Genomic DNA, 21007 nt, shown 5'->3' on the forward strand with positions numbered 1-21007 from the left:
AATAATGAAAATGCTCTCATGATGAACAGGAAAAAGTTAACCCTCTGGGGTCTGAGGGTGTTTTGGGGCCCCGGAGAAGTTTTGACATGCCCTGACATTTGTGCTTTTTTCAGTTGCTTATAAACATTTTAATGGCTAAAGTCTAAAAACACTGTATTCAGCACAAACTGGGCTACAATAATATGTGAGCAGCATGTACGTACGTGATTGTGTTTTTGAGAAAACAACGTTTATGCGTGGTTAGAAAAAAACTAAAATTTTCAAGTAACTGAAATAAGGCCATAAAACACATACAGAACATTTGTTCACAAGACTTTTGAGAACTGGATCTTGTAGCCTAGAATATTTGCTTCAAAATTATCTGAAAATAATCTAACTCACTCATTAAGAGAAAACAATATATTGACTTAAATTTTCTTAGTCACTTTTTGAGTAGAAAGGGTCTATGCGAGAGGGCGTGAACTATCCTGGATAATGCTGTGACTCACACCTGAGAAGACAAAGGCCCGCATAATGAGCTCCATAATGAGCCATTCAATCAGGTGTCTGACTGAGAGGGAAGAGTTACAAGAAAGAATGTGAGGAAAAAATAAATGTGTATACATATAACTATCACATAAAATAACTTGAGATTCACTTGCAAGTGCAGTTAAACAGTTTATAAGGAACAAACAAACAAATAAACAACAGAAGAGTCAAGACATCGTGGGTGCAATATCCAAAATATTCAAAACAGTGGCAGGAAACTGGAACCCAGGAAAACAGGAGACAGCAGAAACTGCATGAGAAAACACAAAACAGACGTGAGCAACACAATGAACGGACAAAGACAAAGCAAACATGGTGACAATACATACACTACCAGTCAAATTATTTAAACAGTAAGATTTGTAATTTTTTTTAAATTTTTTAAGAAGTGTCTTCAGCTCACCAAGTCAGCATTTATTTGATCCAAAGTACAGCAAAAACAGTACATTATATTTATTATAATATATAGGCCTACATATTGTTACTATTCAAAATAAATAAAGCACCCCCACACACACACACACGCACTAAAATTAATAAATAAATTAGTGAGCATGTTGATAGGCTTATCAGGAGCAACTATATTATTACATTAGCAATCACCAATATTGCCAATATTAGACATTACTTTTATATCATTGTTTATAGAACATATAACTATCCTCACGTCGTGCAACATTTAATCATATTTCAAAATGTTGCACTCGATTTCACACATTTTATTCTGGAGTTATAGTTTGGGAAAAGTTTGACTAGTAAATGCGCTCAACTTTGTCACAACAACACATTATCGAATGCCAATAAGAAACATTACTTACTCGGTATAAAATCTCTCCTCCTCCGCCGGCTCCAGCTGCGCTCGCGTTCTGTTTGTGAGGTAAACAAAGCTTTTTCCTCTCAGCGCGTTTCTGTGGTAAATACAAGGCTTTTTCCTCTCAGCGCGTTTCTGTGGTAAATACAAAGCTTATTCCTCACAGCGTGTTCTTCCAAAACTGAAAAGTATCTGAGATGAACGCGTTGCTGCTTTGTTTACGGTGGTGTGTGCATTTACATGCCACGTGGCTCTCGTAGAGATTTGTAATAACAAAAGCGCGAGCAGCGCGTGGGCGTGACCTAATTAGAGATAATGAGACCAGACGGAAAAAATGGACATGTCCTTGGTTTCATACGGATCACTTTATCACAGAATATTTGTTTTCGGTAAGACTTACTTCATTTAACAGTAGACATGTCAAGCTTTCTATAGATATATTTCTCATGTCTCTGTGTGAAGTATTTGCTGAGTTACAGTTCATTTTAGTGACGTGTTTCAAAAAGCAGTTCGCGGAGACGGAGAAGACAGAGAGCGCACCCTGTTTGTTTTCTTTATTCTTCAAAAGCACAAAGTTTAGTTGTTATTATGAGTGTATACAAATAAAAGTAGACCCCTTACAGATTCAAATGGTGTATTGCTCTTATCTGTACGATCAAAAATGGCAGAGTAATTCAAGCTCATTTCGGCCTTATCAGGAAAATCTGCCTCAAAACGTGCATACGTGTTTGTCGACCCCAGAGGGTTAACCCTCTGGGGTCTGAGGTCATTTTGGGGCCCTTGAGATGTTTTGACATGCCCTTATATTTGTGCTTATTTCAGCTACTTAAAAGATACTATTGACCAACATGTAATTTTTTTGTATTCAGCACAAACTGTGCTACAATAATATGTGACCAAGATGGATGTACATGTTTGCATTTTTTAGAAAAAAAATATTATGCGTGGTTAGTAAGTTTTGGGGAAAAAAATGTAGCTGAAATAAGGCCATAAAACCCACACTAAATAGTTCTGAATAAGACTTTTGAGTAATCCGTCTTGTAGCCTAGAATATTTACTTCAAAATTATGTGAAAATCATTCTGCTTACTCATTCACAGAAAACAATATATTGATTTAAAATTTTCAAGACATGTTTTGTGATCGAGGGTGTATATGCGAGGGAGTGGCAATGGCCATGAATATTAAGTGAGTCTCACCTGAGAGTCAAAGGGCCCTCCCCTAATGGCCCCTAATGGCCCATCAGTGTGACTGTGACTTTGAGGCAGGTAAGAGAGAATGTGAGGAGATTGAAAAAAGGGCTTTTTAAATTATTTGTATTTTATTTACAACACAGTATTATCAAAACATACATAATGAAGGTCAAAGACACATTATTGTGCACACTGATCTAACCACAGAGATGTGAACAGACTTTGAGTCATTCCTGAAACAGATTCTGTTCAACAAGTGAAACAAGTAAATCATACCTGATATTTACGTGTTTTATTTAAGTGTTTCTACTTCTTTCCATGGATTCAAGAAGAAAAAAACATAATCAGTAGAAAGGGAGCTTGTTTTAACATAGAATATCAGTGTAGTTGAACATCTGATGTTGGTGCAGCGCTCTCAGAGGAAAACAGTTTGAAGAGACATCAGGATACATCTGGTGCTGGTATCTGATTCAATAAAATACAAACAACCAAAAAAAAAAAAAAAACATTTGTGAGCATGTTTAATATCAGGAACATCTGTATATACAGGTGTATATATATATATATATGTATATGTTTTGTAGCCATAGACTCACACATGCTTTGTACTATCATAAAAAAAGAGAAAGAAACCTTATATCTGAGAAACTAATTATTATTGTTTAGCACGTTATTAAAATCTATTTCTGAACAGAGTAGGCTATTAATAATAAACATGTACTAAACATACTTAGACTCGTAGCATTCATCATGTTACAGTGTACACTCATATTACTTTTATTGTTTTATATACACTGTAAAACCCGACAAGTTAGGGTAACTCAAACCGTTTCAGTAAACCGATTGCCTTAAAACATTTAAGTTTTTAAAACTAACAATTATGAGTGCTCTGAACATATTTCAGTTGAGTTCAGTTAAGTGATTAATTAAGTGCTGATTGAGCATTAGTGATGAACACCTGCTGTTAACAAACAGAATCACTGACCGAAAGAGAAACACAAGAACAACAACTGACTTCAGCATAGCCTTAGATGAAATCAACTGAAATAAAATACATTAAATCTCTCAAAACCTGATTAAACAACCCCACAAACCGCATCACCAGCTCCACTTATTAATAACCAGACTGACTTTATTTCTGTTAGACATCTACAGAAGATCTTATTGAGAATTAACTAAGGTTTAGATGTTGATTTATTGTTTCAATTGAAGTAACCATGTTAGAGATCAGTGTCTGCTTTAGTTGGGCTCTTGACCCTTGACTTCTGTGTTAGTTGTTTTTTTTTCTCTGGCTGTTGTAATCATGTGTTCCTCAAACATATTTGTTACAACTCAAAAGCCCAGAGACAATTATCGGTAGTTGGTTGTTATATATTTATAATGACGATCATCTGTAAGTGAGCTGATCTTGTTGAGAGTGAAGATAGACTCATTATGTGTCTAGTCTCTGATTAAAATGATGTTGTATTGATTATAGTAAAAGCGATTCTAAGAGCCACTGGTTCTGTGACAGTCAGTTAATATAAAGGACTTTCCAAACAGTTTGTTCACAAAAAGTTTGAATCTATGGCAGAAATCAGACTCACACATACATCAAGAATCAGCTTGTGAACCTCAACAATGGTGACCATTAAAAAAAAAATTCATGCTGCAATGCATGCTGGGAGCCATGGATGAGTTTTGTACTATGCTAGTACCCAGCATGCATTGCAGCATGATTTGTATTTTTTTTTAATGGTCACCATTGTTGAGGTTCATAAACTGATTCTTGATGTCTGTGTGAGTCTAATTGCTAGAAATATATTTGTGAACAGAGTATTAATAATAAACATGGTCTAAACATTCTTAGACGCGTAGCATTCATCATGTTGTCGTTTGGGAAAAACCCAACTAACTGTTAGTAAATGTGTTCAAGTTTATGTCACAATAACACGGTAACTAATGCAAAAAAGAAACATTACTTACTCATCAGATTGCTCTCCTCTACTGGATGAAATCGTGTTCTTCTTTCGAGGGAAATCCTGCCTTTACTCAGCGAGTCTTCTTCCAGAAACAAACAGTAGCCGCAATGAGGATCTCCGCTCTTTGTTTGTGTTGGGCGTTTGCTTGCGCGCACGTACCACACGGCTATTTACATATGAACGGCGCGAGCCGTGCGGGGGCGGTGTAATGTAAGGTTTTATCCTTCATTTATAAATTTTAGCTTTAGGGAACCAAATCGTAGAAATTCGGTTTTGATCTGATTAATTGATATTAATCAGAATGGTATAATTTATACCTTATTAACGACTCGACCAGCGAGTATTAATACATTAATACAGTCCATCTGTTAACATGGACCTAGATAATTTGCCACAGAATTGAGGACAGAACTGCTTCAGCTCAGTGAAATTTATAGGCTTTAATTCCAGCATGAACTCTACATTCCAGGTCCTTCCACAGCATTTCAATGTGGTTTAAGAGTGGACTTATATTAGGCCATTTCAACTTTAATTTTCTTGTTTTTCAACCATTTATATTTTCATCCAAGGTTGTTTGTATGTTATGGATCATTTAGATGAAAGACTTTCACACCTGTTGAGTTTTAGATAATTGAAACCTTAAAGGGGTCATGTACTCCATTTAAAATTATTTTATAATGTTCTCTATGATGCACCTATAATGTTAGATTTTTATATCAAAAAACATCAGAATTTAGATATAATAGGCTATTTTGTGTCCAGGTTTTGACTCTCTCTGCAGAACAGTCTGTTTTTATAGGCGGGTCACATTCAAGATGCTGAAGTGAACACCCACTGCTATGATTGGCTAACAGTTTTGCATACTAATACAATACAATACAATACAATATTTATTTGTAAAGCACATTTAAAAACAACCGAAGCTGACCAAATTGTTGTACAGAATAGAATAAAAATTCAGAAATAAAATTAATAAAACAAGATTATCAAATTTAAAACTCAACATTAACAAAACAACAATTAAACCAATGATCAAGGGGTATTGAAAGCTAGAAAGAATAGATATGTCTTTAGAGCAGGCTTAAAAGTAGAAATAGAGGGGGCTAACCTAATATGAAGAGGAAAAGCTGAAGTAAGTATTTTAAGTGTATCCCATTAATTACCCTGACTCTAGTGACCTACCACAGCTTCATAAATTTGAAAATATTTTACACTTCTCATCAGGACTGCACAATTAATCAAAATAAAATCGAAATTGTGATATGGGTTAGTGCAGTTATCAAATCACAAAGGGCTGCAATTTAATTAAATGTACAGTCTGCAGTGCCACATGCTTACGAGCGAAGTGCGTTTACATGTGAGCAGATAATGAGTTAGTATCAATAAATCCTGTCCTTCGACCAGTACCCTCCAATACTTAGCATCCAGCACACTGGAAAAGAAGCGCCATGTCTTTTAAAATTCACTTTGTTCATTCTTTAAGTGAACTTTTGCCTGCACACTAGTGATTAGATTCACTGTTTTGAAGCTTGAACATCAGAATAGAGTACAGATGACACATCCGGTGTGTAACGCCTGTGAGATGTCTGAGTCACAGCGCTTGTTACTGGAGCTGCTGGAAACTTTTTTTTTAAAGGAGTTCAGTACACAGATATTTGTGAGGAAAAAGCCTCTCCGTTAATCTTTAACATGTTTACCACTAAACATTTATTTTGGACTGAGCTATATTTGGAAATAAAAACAAAATAAATGCTGGTACATAAGTTATGGAGAATTGTTTTATTTTTATTTTGTTTATTTGTACCTCCAAACAAAATTTGACTGTTGTAAAACTGAAAGCATTCAATAAATCAGGATCAGATTCAGTATTACAGATGAAGGTTGTGCTGCTCTGGCATCAGCATTTAATTCAAACCTCAGAGAGCTGGATCTGAGCAGGAATCAAATAGGAGACTCTGGAGTGACAGAAATCTCCAGTCTGCTGAGAAATTCACAGACACTACAGATACTCAGGTCTGAATTTGGTTAATCTAAACATGAATCAGTGTAAAGCTCCAGCTGGTCTGTAAACTGGTGCTGTGTCTCAAGGAATGGGTCAGTAATGTGAAATTGGTGTGTTGGTGTAGATACATTTTATAAAATGTTGACAAACAGATTGTTTTTTTGAGGTGATGGGAAATGTTAATATGCTAATGGTGTAATAAATGTTTTTAATGTGTGACTGCAGTATCACTGAAGAAGGTTATAATACAGTTGCAATCAATATTATTCAACCCCCTTAACTTGCAAGACATTTTGCTGTAGAGAACAATTTTTTGAAAACAATTCAACAAAGGCATCAGTAAAGTATTAGAGAAAGTTTGTTAATACCGTTTTGAGTGATTCTGAGAATGTAACATTGATGAATCATGCTAAAATTCAAACTGGCTCTAAACATTCATGTTCAAAATTATTCAATCCCCAAAAAGACAGATAATCTTTGGTTTTCACATTTGCCACTGCTTTCTTTAAATTCAACCAGATATTTTCAATGAGAATTAAATCTGGAGACTGAACATGACACTCAATAACATTCTATGACTGATCCCTGAACCAAGCAAAATTAGATTTGGATGTGTACTTTGGGATGGCTGCCCTGCAGGAAAGTCCATTGATTGTCAGCTTCAGTCTTTGCACCAAAGGCATCACAATTCTTGTCAAATGTTGGGGAGCGTAACTATTTGTGATCCCGACTGTTACGTCACAGTCGGTGATATGTTCTGATTCGCCTATTTTTCAGTGGTCTTTTTTATTCACGAGATTTATGTAAGAAAGAGGAAACAATGGTGTTTGAGGCTCACTGTATGTCATTTCCATGTACAGAAAACTTATTATTCAACTATGCCAAGGTAAAGACCGTTTTCCATTCTATGGCACCTTTAAAGCTAAGCCTGGGAGCTTTTAATGTCTTGGAAATCTTCATATAGCCTTAGACTTTCTAAAGTAATAAAATGATTTATTCTCTATAGCTTCTCTATAGCTTTTGTGAGATCTCTGTTGACTTTGCCATTTTTGCTACTCAACTTCAGCACATACATAGGCTAACTTTATGTATGTGTAACAGCTCAAGCTAATTTCTAAAGCGAGTTTCTAAAGGCTTAATTGTGTTTTGAGACTATTTTATTCCCCACCATGCAAATAAGTGACTTAAAAACAGCAATGTTGAATAATTATGTCATACCTCCTGTTATTAAAATACTCAAAAATATTACATTTATATATTGACTATCACTTTTAGTATGGCAGTGAACTGTTATAGATGCAATTTTTATTTTATCCTGGATCTTCAGACAAGCTTGTATTTGTAAAGTTATGCAGTCTCTGAGGGGTTGAGTAAATTTGATTGCAACTGTAGGTTATAATTGTGGAAAATAATGCAAAAATTGCATTTGTTGTAGTTTACATTCAACAATCTAGAACTTTACCCAACTAAACCGTGAAAAGGGTCCGTTCAGGCCAAAATTCCCATAGTGCATCTTTTTCTTTTTCTTTTATAGAACACGTACTTGTATGACAATCTGTGTTATGAGGAAGAATAACATCTTTTTTTAATAGACTTTCAGACTGCAGTATCACTGAAGAAGGTTATAAAGCTCTGTCTTCAGCTCTGAGGTCAAACCCTTCATACCTGATAGAGCTGGATCTCACAGGAAATGATCCTGGACAATCAGGAGTGAAGCAGCTCAGTGATTTACTACAGGATCCAAACTGTCAATTGAAGACACTGAGGTGAGACGTGATGAAATAATGCAAAATAAATGATATGCATGTGAATTAATTACCTTATGTATAAATATATTATATTATGTTAGGTAGAGCGAAAATGGAAAAGGGACAAACTCCAAGTCTCATATCAGTGTCTAAGAGCATGCTTAGCTAGTTACCAAAAATCAGTCAAAGAGGCTAAGTCTGAATTTCTTTCTAAACTTATTACTGAAAATGTGAACCGGCCGAGGATGCTGTTTAAGACTTTTGATTTGGTACTAAATCCCATACCTGCCCCGTCTCTTGATCCGTCTCGGGAGACCTGTGAGAACTTTGTAAAATTATTTGACAATAAAGTACAGGATATCAGAGCTTCTATTAAGCCATCAATATTTGATCCTCCATTGAGCTGTTCACCTACAGAGTTGTTAACCTGTTTTCACCCCATTTCCTCTGTACAGCTAGCTGGTATTGTTTCTAAGGTTAAACTGTCCACCTGTGAGTCTGATGTCATTCCAGCTCGTCTACTTAAGGAAGTGTTTGCAACCTTGAGTCCGGCTGTAACAGCTATCATTAATAACTCTTTGGAAAGTGGAGTTGTACCGGCTAGTTTTAAACATGCTATAGTTCATCCTCTGCTAAAGAAACCTCATCTTGACCATTCTATTTTCAGTAATTTCAGGCCTATTTCCAAATTACCTTTTATCTCAAAACTGTTAGAGAGAGTTGTCTACAGTCAGTTGGATTCCTACATTAGTATGTCCAATGTTCTAGACACTTTCCAGTCGGGTTTTAGATCACTACACAGCACTGAAACTGCATTGTTGAAAGTCAGCAATGACCTTCTGCAAGTTCTTGACACTGGTTCTTATGCGGTACTTGTTTTGTTGGATCTTAGTGCGGCATTCGACACAATCGATCATAGTATTCTGTTACAGCAGCTGGAAAAGTTGGTGGGTATTTAGGGTGTCGCTCTGCAGTGGTTGGCCTCTTATCTTAAAGATAGAACCTTCTCAGTGAGTATTGGGAAGTTTTCTTCTTCATTGGCTCCTTTGTCATGTGGCGTGCCCCAAGGTTCCATCTTAGGCCCTCTTCTTTTTTCATTATACATGCTTCCTTTGGGTGCCATTTTTAAGAAATATAAAATATCCTACCACTGTTATGCTGACGATACACAGTTTTATCTTCCAGCAAAAACTGACGGCGGTGGCTCTTTGGATGTGCTGTACGATTGTCTTGAGGAGATAAAAGGTTGGATGGCTGATAATTTTCTACAGTTAAACGAAAGCAAAAGTGAAATTTTGATTTTAGGTCACTCTAGAACTTCATCCGATTTTAATTTAGGGTCCCTTTCCGCTAGTGTTCAACCTTATGTAAGAAATCTTGGGGTAAGAAATCCAGACCGCAAGACCCTCCAGCGGACAGTGAACACAGCTGCAAAAATCATCGGTGCCCCTCTCCCCTCCATCCTGGACATCTTCCTTACGCGATGCTCCAGCAAAGCCAACAGTATCGTGAAGGACTCCACACACCCCTCCCGCAGTCTCTTCCAGCTCCTACCATCAGGAAGACGGTACCAGAGCATCAGAGCCCGCTCTGCCAGACTGCTCAACAGCTTTTTCCCCCAGGCTGTGAGAGCCCTGAACTCAAATCACCCCGCCCCTCTCTGAACCCCCATACAAACCCCCTACCTCCTGAAACATGGACCATCTGAAACTTATGGAACTTTTTTTTTTGTGCAATCGAAGTGTGCTACACGCAGGTGAGTGGGCCTGTACAAACCACCTGTAGTAGCACACTCTCCTCCTCTATGCGAACTAGTCATTTTCCACACACACTGCTGTGTGTATACAAATCCCACAAAAAGACTTAGTAATATACGTATGTTTACATGCTCATGCACTACAAATCATCCTGCACTGTTCCCCAGCCAGATGCTGACTCACAATGTTTCTCTTCGCACATGTACAGTATTTATCTGAAGCACTCGTATAGTTTGTATAGTTTGTATTTTTAGTTTATGTATAGGTAAAAAAAAAATTTTTATATATAGTATATTTATAGTCAAAATCTATCAGTAGGATAGTTGTGTATAGGTTATATTGTTTTACTTCATTGCTGTATGCCTGTATTTATGTAGCACCGTGGTCCTGTGAGGCACGACATTTCGTTCCACTGTATGCCCCCGCATGTAGCGGAATGACAATAAAGCTCAACTTGACTTGACTTGACTTGACTAAACATTTGAAACATGTAATGAGCTCATTTCTGTCCGCTTCACTTGTTGCTCATACAGCAGGTCAAATACACAACCCAAATATCCAATAATTTCAGTTAATAATACCAAAATTACACAAACATTTCACTTTTATCCAATGAGACAGAACTGTTATCATTGTGTTTATTAATGGGACGCAACAGAATAGTTCTGTGCTGCTGTAGCAGGACATATTCATAGTGTTTATTGATGCTCCATATCATCTCTCTGCCATCAAACCACCAGATTAATGAATGTCTAACACAACCGAACAGAACCGGTCCAGACTGGGCTTTATTCTGTCCAGGCATTGGTTCTTCAACCTTACCTGTTTCAGAGAAATATTACTGTACTTCACATCTACACCCAGACAAACCTACAGTTTTATTTAGATGTGCAAAGTTGAATCCGTGTATCAAAGCTGATCGAGCCACTGGACAGAGCAGAGCCAATGCATTTACGTTGTAGTGATGTGCAGACCAGTATCAATTTAAGCACAAATACACAGCAGTCAGAACTTTTATTTTAGACGATATGCTTTTTTAGACAAAAGATGAAATGGGAATTATATCAGAAATAAAAAGATATGAAATATTTTAACACCTTCTACACAAGGTTGTTGGGAATTAAAACTTCTTTGTATTTCTATCAAGAATCAGGGCAAATTGTACATAAACCATGAGAAGTGTAAATTGTTTGATTAAATTAACTACTTTTTTGTTTTTCTGTTTTGAAGACCAAATTGTGGAAAATTATCCAAAGGTATCCGGGCACTCTTCCTCTGTTTTTTGTTTTATCAAGACATTGTGACTTTATTAAATGGTTTTCTTCTATCTTCTCTCTTTCTCTCAATGTAGGTTAGGATACTGTGAAATGACAGATGAAGGTTGTTCTGCTGTGACTTCAGCTCTGAAATCAAACCCATCACACCTGAGAGAACTGGAGCTGAGAGGGAATAAACCGGGAGACTCTGGAGTGAAAAACCTCAGTGATCTACTGATGAACACACAATGCAAGCTGGAGAAACTAGAGTTAGTATCATTATACTCTACAGCAGTTACAGTGATTATTAAAGTTTACCGTTTAGTTTCTTAAAATCACGAAATCAAAATCGACAATATTTCGGTGGTTATTATGATTGATTTATCTGGGTACATAATTTATTTCCAAAAATGAATGTACCCTTGTGATCTTTAATGAAAATAACTCCCTTTCCCTCACAAAAACATCTCTTCTCTTGTCTGATGTGAAGGTGGGAAAACCTGTCAGTCACGAGATCACAGCAATAACAAACAACAATTATCCAGTTTTTCATCAAAAATGAATTCCTGACCTGCTCTTTTTTTTCAAAAAGCTGTTTCACTCAGACATGCATCACGATTAGAACAAAATATGATCACAAAATGTTGTATTTGTTGACTGTAAACTACAATCTTAAAATGTCTTGAAGTCAATTTTGAGTTATGAACAGATTTTTCTTGATTTGTTACATTAAAAATTCAATTTTTACATTTTTAATGTTATTTTAAAGTGGTTCTGTAGTTGATCCTGTATCTTAATTACGTTACAAATCACAAACCTTTTTTTTTTTGGTCTGACTAAAGATTTTCCAGACTTGAAATGTAACTAGTATCCTCAAATTCTAGTTTTAGTTTATGGCTGTATGATTATTTATTCACTTATATTGTTTTCAGGTTTTAGCAACATTTTATTTATTGCACTGTATGGTGTTTACTCATGATTAATTTAACTCACACATGAACATAACATGTCTGATTCATTGTCTTTTCTCTTTCTGTCTTCAGTCTGCGTGTATGCAGTATTACAGAGAAACAGTGTCTCATCCTGACTTCAGCTCTGAAATCAAACCCATCACACCTGAGAGAACTGGACCTGAGCTGGAATCAAATAAAAAACACAGGAGTGAATCACTTATGTGACGTACTGAAGGATTCACGCTGTAAACTGGAGAGATTGAGGTCAGTAACATTCACATACAAGAATAAAAAAGTGTTTTATTTAAATTATACCGAATGAAGTGTCTTTTCTCATTTCTCTCAATGTAGGTTAAGCTACTGTTATTTGACAGATGAAGGTTGTTCTGCTGTGACTTCAGCTATGAAATCAAACCCATCACACCTGAGAGAACTGAACCCGAGCAGGAATAAACTAGGAGAATCTGGAGTGAAAAACCTCAGTGATCTACTGATGAACCCACAATGCAAGCTGGAGAAACTAGAGTTAGTATCATTATACTTTACAGCAGTTACAGTGAGATTAATGTTTACTGTTTAGTTTCAGAAGGTCACTGTGAAATTAAAGTTGACAGTTATTATTTTTTTATGGAATATTGCAATGCTTAAATGATTTATCCACGCACATAATGCATTTCTAATTGATGTGCCCTCCTGATCTTTCATCTAAATAATTTCCTTCTCCCTCACAACAACATCTCTTCTCTCCTCTGATGATGGAGCAGGAAAATCTGTCAATCACCGGAGATCACAGGAATAACAAACGACAGCAATCCAGTTAATTGTTAATGGGCCAAATTAAATCCTGCCATACTTTTTTTTTTTTTTTTTTTTTTCGCATTCACTCAGAAATACTGTACAATAAAGAATGACAATTGCAAAAAAAATGTTTATTGATGATAAAGCGGGGTACATCAGGGCTAAAGGCACCCCGAGGTAAAAGACACCTTTGATATTATTTTCATCTAAACCACTAGATGCCACAAAAACTTGGCGTAGCACTTTCCAAAACATCCGTTTTTCAAGATGCAGGTGTATATTTATCTGATCTTTGACGCGATCGCCGGCAGCAGCACAACGTTGATTCTGTGATTACTTGATCTAATATTTTATGTTTTTAAAAATGTTGTAGATTTAAGCAGCAAATGAGAATCCCTAAAATTAATGCATATATTTTGAGACAAAGGTCTTTTTTATGAATTGTTTTGTTTAAGATAATTAAAGCAACAGTTTTTAAATAACAAAAGAATATGTAAAAGTATGGTATTTGGGGTAAAAAGTGCCCCTGCTGTTGGGGCTAAAGGCACACAGTTATTAACATGATAATTAATAGATCGCTGACTTTTCCATTTGTTGACATGACATGGTTAGATTCCGGTGGTAAATATCATATATTATGTTGGGTGTCCATATTAGAGATAATCTCCATGTTTAGAATGAAACATTTAAAAACGATATTAATCATATCATATAATAAAACATAATTTGTTGTTACGACTGTAAATATATATTCAATTGTTATTGGATTTCCATCAATACTTTCAGAATCTTTACTTATTAAAATGATTTTTTTTCTATATTTTAAAATATATCTTTATGTATTTTTTTTATATTTTAATGACAGTATGTATTGAACAAAAATTAATTATTTTATTTTTCAAAATAAGCAGAAAATAGTGCAAACTTTGCTAAAGTGTTTGTTTTGAACAAGTATTAACTTAGACATTATTTTAAAAAACATTATTTTAGCTATAAGTATTTGTATCAATACTGTGTGTGGGGTAAAAGGCCACTCTTGCCACCTTTATAATCCATACATTTATAAGATTTTTAAACAAAATAAACAACTTGAATGGTTTATTTTCACACAAAATTTGTTGCTCCATTAATGTTCAATACAGCGTATTATTATTATTATTATTATTATTATTATTATAATTTTTTGCAATTATACATTTTAGGTGCAGTGAATAGCACATTTATTCTTAAGGTGGGCCTTTAGCCCCGTTGTCCACAGAGTTTAAGTGGTTAAAATGTCTTCAGGTAAATTGTAATTCAGAAACACCTTTTATTTTATTTTTTTAAGTAGTTCTATAGTTGATCCTATATCTTAATCTACTTTGTTAATCTTTTTTTTTTCTGTTTTTTGTTTATGGTCATATAATAAGTTTTTTGGCAATGTTTTTTTAATTATTGCACTGTGTGGTATTAACACATGATGAATTACTCGCACATGATTCATTGTCTTTTCTCATTCTGTCTTCAGTCTGTTTGCTTGCAGTATTACAGAGAAACAGTGTCTCATCCTGACTTCAGCTCTGAAATCAAACCCATCACACCTGAGAGAACTGAACCTGAACTGGAATCAAATAAAAAACACAGGAGTGAATCACTTGTGTGACGTACTGAAGGATTCACGCTGTAAACTGGAGAAACTGAGGTCAGTAACATTCACATACAAGAATCAAAATGATGAAAATCACTTCAACAGTTTAAACCAAAACACTTTATACTCAATATCTCATGATGAGTGGGTTCATGGGTTCACATTATATTTGTGAAAAATTCTTCACCTTAATGATTTGTTTGTAAGATGATCTATCTTCCTCTGTTTGTCTCTTTCTAGTCTTCATGACTGTGGTATTACAGATGTTTCTTCTTTAACTCAGTCTTTGACAAACACAAAAGCACTGCAGTTTCTAAAAGAGCTTGATCTGAGACACAATATGATTGGAGACTCAAAGCAGCAGCTCATTGATGTGCTACGAGACTCAAACTGTGAACTGAGGTGAGTGAATATATATTTAATATCAGAAAGTAATGTTTAGTTACCTCTGATATATGAACAAATATTAACTTTCAAATATTTGTGAAAAGAGTTCATCAAATTATCATCAAGCTTTATTTCAAAGGGTTTGTGTCAGAATTAATTGTAAAGTTAATAAAAATGTTTAACACAAAGCAGGAAAGAGATCAAAAGCACACTGTCACAGCTTTATACAGCAACAGCTGCTTTATTAATTACATCAGTAATAGTGAATCATTACAGTTTGAAATAGATTTGGTCAGATTGTAGGAAAAGGCTGGTAAAATCAGAGCAGATTCCAGCTTCAGCTCACAGTCGTCCAGCATCACATGATCAATGTCTCTGTCTCTTGTGTGTTTTTACTTTGACAAGCAACACGTCACATTACTTTACAATTACTTTATGTAAGAGATAAACATCCAGCCGCTTGTTCTCGAGTGCACTCATTCAATCCCACAATGCACAGCAGTAACCAGGGCTGGGGAGTAACGAAATACATGTTTTTATACGTATTTAAAATACAAAATATGAGTAACTGTATTTTGTTATAATTACATTTTAAATAGGTGGTAATCAAATTACAGTTACAACCGAAAAGTATTTTAGATTACCAAAGTGATTACTTTTAATTTTAATGTAATTTCTTAATTTAATATTTATGTAAACAGTTTGGGGATTTTAACCAATAAGGCAACTGATTCTCCGTTGAAAAAAAAAAAAAGACTGCTTGCAGCAGCCTGTTCATTTATTATATTGATTGGTAGATTTAAATGACACAACTTTTTTTTCGTCGTTCATAGAAATGCTGTGGAAAACTGATGAATGAATGAAAACTGAAAAATGCAAAGAGAAAACAAAAACAAGAAATTAAGTTATGTTCCTTTGTGTTATATAGCTTAAATATTTCAAAGTATTCTAAAGTATTTAGATTAAGTTACTAAACCTGAGTAATCTAACGAAATATATTACTGATTACTTTTTAAAGCATGTATTTTGTAATCTGTAGTGAAATACATTTTAAAAGTAACCTTCCCAGCCCTGGCAGTAAAGAGTGTACAACTGATGTATGCCCAACGGCTAGAGAATACCCATAATGCACTGTGAGAGTTGCATGCCGAATTAATTCCCGCGTCTCGCCAAAAGATGGCACCCGCAGCTGAAGCATCCAGCCATTCATTTTATAAACTGCTTGCTTGTGGCGTAATACAGTACAAATATAAATTTGTTGTAAATTTAATTGTTTAATTAGGGTTTATACATAATTTCCATGACCGTTCAAGATAAATAATTTCATACTGGACCTGATAGTTTGCTAGTTTCAAATGATTATTAAACAGCAGCACAGACTATGCAAAAGCGGCAGTTCTTCCAGTGCACTCAGTGTCCAAATTCACTGGTTTTCATTCACTCCTTCAGCTGAACTGTATTAGTGTCCTAATGTAGGGAATAGTGAATGAGGGTATATGGGGGTGAATTTAGATTCAGCTAAACACTTCTCGTCAGTTAGCAACAACTTTAACAACAAAACACACTTTTAACAATGTCTCCGCAAGCCTGCTATTAACAGGAATCTCCTCCGGTTTGGTTTGACGGTAAATACAGTCAGTAACTGAGGCACAAGCTAATAGCAGTTGTGTTTGAATGAAACGAGTGAGAGCGCGGCGGTGTGATACGAGAGAAGTGAAAGAAATGCCGGACTCAAATACCATATGACTGTGTGTTATTCTGCATCGCTAATGATAACACATCTAATGAATAACACACCTCAGACTGTCACGACTGAGCAATCAGAATCCAGTATTCCAGGAAGATGTGCAATAATTTCAGTTATTTACTGAGAACAATACAAACATGTTTAAACTAGAGGACAAACAGCTTTAACTAGTGGAACATTTAACTGAAAGCTTTTTGTTTTAAGGTAAAATCACATTTGTATTTGTTCCTTATTTATTATATTTGGCGTACACACGTTAGTATGTGTTTCACTTTATATTGACTCAATAGAGACACAAACAGAATGGAATTCATGTTCTAAATGTTATTGCATATATTTAAAACACAAATACTGTTTTAAAAATATGTATTCAAAATCAGGTATGGTCAGTAATTATTCTAATTACAGGATTTTTAATGCAACTTTTTTTTTTTACTGCAAAAAAAAATGTGATTGAAATATAGTAACTAATTTGTACTTTGTTCCATTGAACTCTGATTATCTTCTCTTCTGTTCCACCTTACAGTGTAGATAGAGATCCATCACCAGAAGTCACAGTTCAGTCACAAGAAATACCTGATGGAGTTCAATCACCAAAAGACGATAAACGCTGTATATATTCAGAGGAGGAAGAAGCTCAGATGAGTCTTGATCATACATAATTGAGATAGATAGATAGGTAGATAGATATACACACACACACACACACGTTTACTTAGCTATCTAAATGGGGACATTCCATGGGCGTAATGGTTTTTATACTGTACAAACCGTATATTCTATTGCCCTACACCTAAACCTACCCCTTACAGGAAACTTTCTGTATTTTTACAATTTCAAAAAACCTTTGTTTACTTTATTTTTAAACTGGTTTTACAAATGAGGACGTCCCCAAAGGGAGGTTTTTGGAGATTTTGTCAGGTTTAGCTCACTTTTGGGTACAAATTTGTCCCCAAAATATGGTTAAGTAGGTACACACACACCCATACATACAAACACACATTTCCTTCGTGTACATATGCATACACATACCCACACATCTATATATTTACGTATAAAGATTTGTAATCAATTATATAATTCATGCTGTATATAAGATGTATGTAATTATGTAATTAGCTGGAATTAAATAGAATAGGAATATGTCAAGATATATATTGATGCAGTATATTTATATAATCTAACACTTCTTATTCTATTATAATAATATAGGGCATCAATTCACCATTAGATAGTGAATATATAGTATACAATATATAATAACAATGTGGGATATAATATAAAAAAATAATAGATGGAAGATACCTAAATGTCCAGATAGAAGAGGAGAGGTGTGAATTGTAGTGTAAATATGTCCAGTTGGTTTTTAACTATAGCGGTTTGTCTTTCATTTGTTATGTGTTCTTTTAATAACTGAGACCATTGTGTGACAGAAATTTGGTTTTTATTTTTCCAGTTTATGAGAATTGTTTTCTTGGCGATAGCTAGAGACAAGTGGAGCGGTGTATTCTATTGTAGTGGATATTACTGAGGTATCACCTAAAAGGCATAGTGATGAAGTAATTGGAATGTCACAATTGAAATGTGTTGAAATTGTTTTAAGGACTTCCTTCCAGAACAAAGTAACAGGTGGACATGACCATATTGCATGCAAATATGTATCCGGCGTGTTAAGCATACAGTGTGTACATTTATCTGATTCTGCTATACCCATTTTAAACAGTTTTTGTTGAGTTAAATGTGTTCTGTGAATGACTTTGTATTGAATTAATTGTATATTTTTATTAACGCTGAAGTTGAATATATTTTTACAGATTTGATTCCAAAAATTGGTGTCTGTGGATATGCTGAGGTCCTGTTCCCATTTTGTGATTGGTACAGAGCATGTTTTGTCCGCAGATAATATTACGTTGTATAGCTTACTTATTGATTTTGATGATGAACTGATCTTCTGAATGTTTTCCAATAAGGAATGTGGTTGTATTTGCGTGTTTCCAGTTTTAGCTGTTATTGCACTCTTTATTCGTAGATAATAGAAAATTTGATTTTTGTTTAAGTTATACGTTTTTGATAATTCTGTAAATGGAATGAAGGTATTATTCATGTAGAAGTGATGTAAATACAGGATGCCCTTCTCCATCCAGGCTTTATTAACTAATTGGTGTTTATTGATAGTGAAGTCTGGATTATTCCATATTGGCGAGAAAGTATGTAGTGAAAGGGGATGGCCGGTTATTTTATTAGTTTTCCACCAAGCTGTTAGTGTTGTCTGGATTGCAGTATTTAGAAATAGATTGTGCTTGTTGATGGTGTTGCTGAATCGTGGCAAGTCTGATATTGGAATTTCCTTGCATGCTGATTGTTCAAGTTGTATCCATGGGTTTTGAAGGTGATTGTTATTAATCCAATTAGTTAAATGATGTAACTGTGCTGCCAGATAGTAATATTAGAAATTGGGTGCTGATAATCCTCCTTGTTCTTTAGATTTTTCGTGGGAACTGATCGTTAATTCCATAGTGCGTTCCACGTAATTCTTTGTCTTTACTTTTTACTAGTTCTTTGTGTTTGTAGTGTTCGAATTTTGCCACTATTGGTCGGGGTCGTTTGGTACCTGCTATCTGGTTGTTTTTACGGCGAGACGGTGGACGCGATGAAAGGTTACCTTCTCTACTGTTTCTTTTGGCATCTTCAGATTTGAGTGCATGAATTCTTTTATTGCGTCTTCTGGGTTGTCTTGTATTTGTTCGGAAATTCCTGTGAAAATTAGGGAGTCGCGCATACTACGACACTGAAGATCAAGGATACTTTCTTTCAGGAGCTTGTTTTCCTCTGTGATTTTGTCCATTTGTGTTGTGATTGTTGTTATCTTGATTTGCAGTTTGTTGTTATCGTTTTGCAAGGATACGATTTGTGTTTGAGTGAATTCCAAACTTGCCTTTAGGTCTTTTATGTCTTGGTGTAGAAGTTTGAGTATTGCCAGTTTGTTATTGATTGATTCTAGCACACATACCTCTATATTCCGCGGAGTCTTCCCGGCGTGGTTGCTTTTTCTTTGGCTGGGGCATGGTGAGTAATCCAAAAAATTAACTGTCTATAAAAAATTCCAATGTTTCTATCATTTCCGTGGCTTATATGTTGTATTTTGCGTTATATGAGGAATTGTTTATACTCGGCGTGTTGCCATGTTGGATCGCGTCCGTCGCTCGCGAATTCTCAGAGTTCACGCATGCTCCTGAAAGTTCACGCACGTTCATGTTAATCAGTAAAAATACAACTGCTTAAATGTGATTGTCAAGTGCAGCAGTTAAATGTATCAAAAGATATAAAGCATATCTACAATTTGAAATTTCCATGTTACTGAAAACATTTGCGTGATCTTTTACATTTTATACACATTGTTATTCTATTTTAATTTTATATTAAGTTAGCTATGTGTCTGTCTGTTGCTAATAATCACAAATCCTCTCATTACAACAAAAGCAGAAACACAATGTAAATAAAAGATGGATTGTGTAGTTTTGACAGATGAATTGATTAAAACGGGAGTTTTCACACACAGTGAGTTTGTGCTGAACTGACTGACAGCTTCAGTGTTTATAAATGCTGTGCCTTTTACTCGAGGTTTGTGTCATTTTATTCACAATTTGAAGAAAAGTTTATTTTTCATGAAACTGTGACTTCCTACACAAGTACAAAACATGACAGAAATCTATTTGTAAATGTTATAATGGTGATTGCTGGTCACTATTCTGCTGGCTATGATGGTAATTTAATGTCTTTTTAGATTTTAAAATAAAAGTGTTTGTTTGTCATCAATTGTTTGTTTTCCTACATTTTTACTTTTAGATTTACAAATGAGGACAATCTTTGAAGAATAAACAAAATATATTTTTGGTCATAATATTAAAATAACATTTAAATTGGATAATATTCAGACTTTATTTAAAAAAAAAAAAAAAAGAAAAAAAAATTCTGAGATATCCTTGTCTCAATCTTAATATTAGCAAATGTGAGAGATTTCCACTGAAGAGTGTTAACTTTGAGGAGATTGAAGGAATCTGTTGAGGAGGAGGTCACACACTATGGAAGAAAACTTTGTAAAGATCATCTTGTGCTTCTCTTAATTTTCATGCCATTCTCAACAGTACAAAACACTTAAAATAAATTGGTTAAAACAGTTTATTAAAAATAGTACTTCTATGTGGAATATTTTCTCTAACCATTTATTTAAACCGCTTGG

The 21007-nt window shown here is 34.8% G+C and overlaps 1 protein-coding gene across 8 annotated transcripts in view; it reads left to right on the plus strand.

Moving 5' to 3' along the window:
- The window catches only part of LOC131531233 (NACHT, LRR and PYD domains-containing protein 12-like), a 60086-nt gene that overhangs the window by 16222 nt on the left and 22857 nt on the right, over positions 1–21007 (plus strand). For 3 of the 8 annotated variants that reach the window (XM_058761876.1, XM_058761875.1, XM_058761874.1), the window contains 7 exons: positions 8087–8260; positions 11351–11524; positions 12299–12472; positions 12560–12733; positions 14514–14687; positions 14874–15035; positions 17294–20323. In XM_058761876.1, the coding sequence (XP_058617859.1) occupies positions 8087–8260; positions 11351–11524; positions 12299–12472; positions 12560–12733; positions 14514–14687; positions 14874–15035; positions 17294–17429 (1168 nt within the window). In that variant the 3' untranslated portion in view covers positions 17430–20323. Of the gene's footprint in view, positions 1–8086; positions 8261–11350; positions 11525–12298; positions 12473–12559; positions 12734–14513; positions 14688–14873; positions 15036–17293; positions 20324–21007 lie in introns of those variants that run through there. The other 5 variants (XR_009268609.1, XR_009268611.1, XR_009268610.1 and 2 more) reach the window with 3 other exon arrangements.

The sequence above is a fragment of the Onychostoma macrolepis genome, chromosome 22 (genome assembly GCF_012432095.1).
Source record: "Onychostoma macrolepis isolate SWU-2019 chromosome 22, ASM1243209v1, whole genome shotgun sequence".
Lineage (NCBI taxonomy): Eukaryota > Metazoa > Chordata > Actinopteri > Cypriniformes > Cyprinidae > Onychostoma > Onychostoma macrolepis.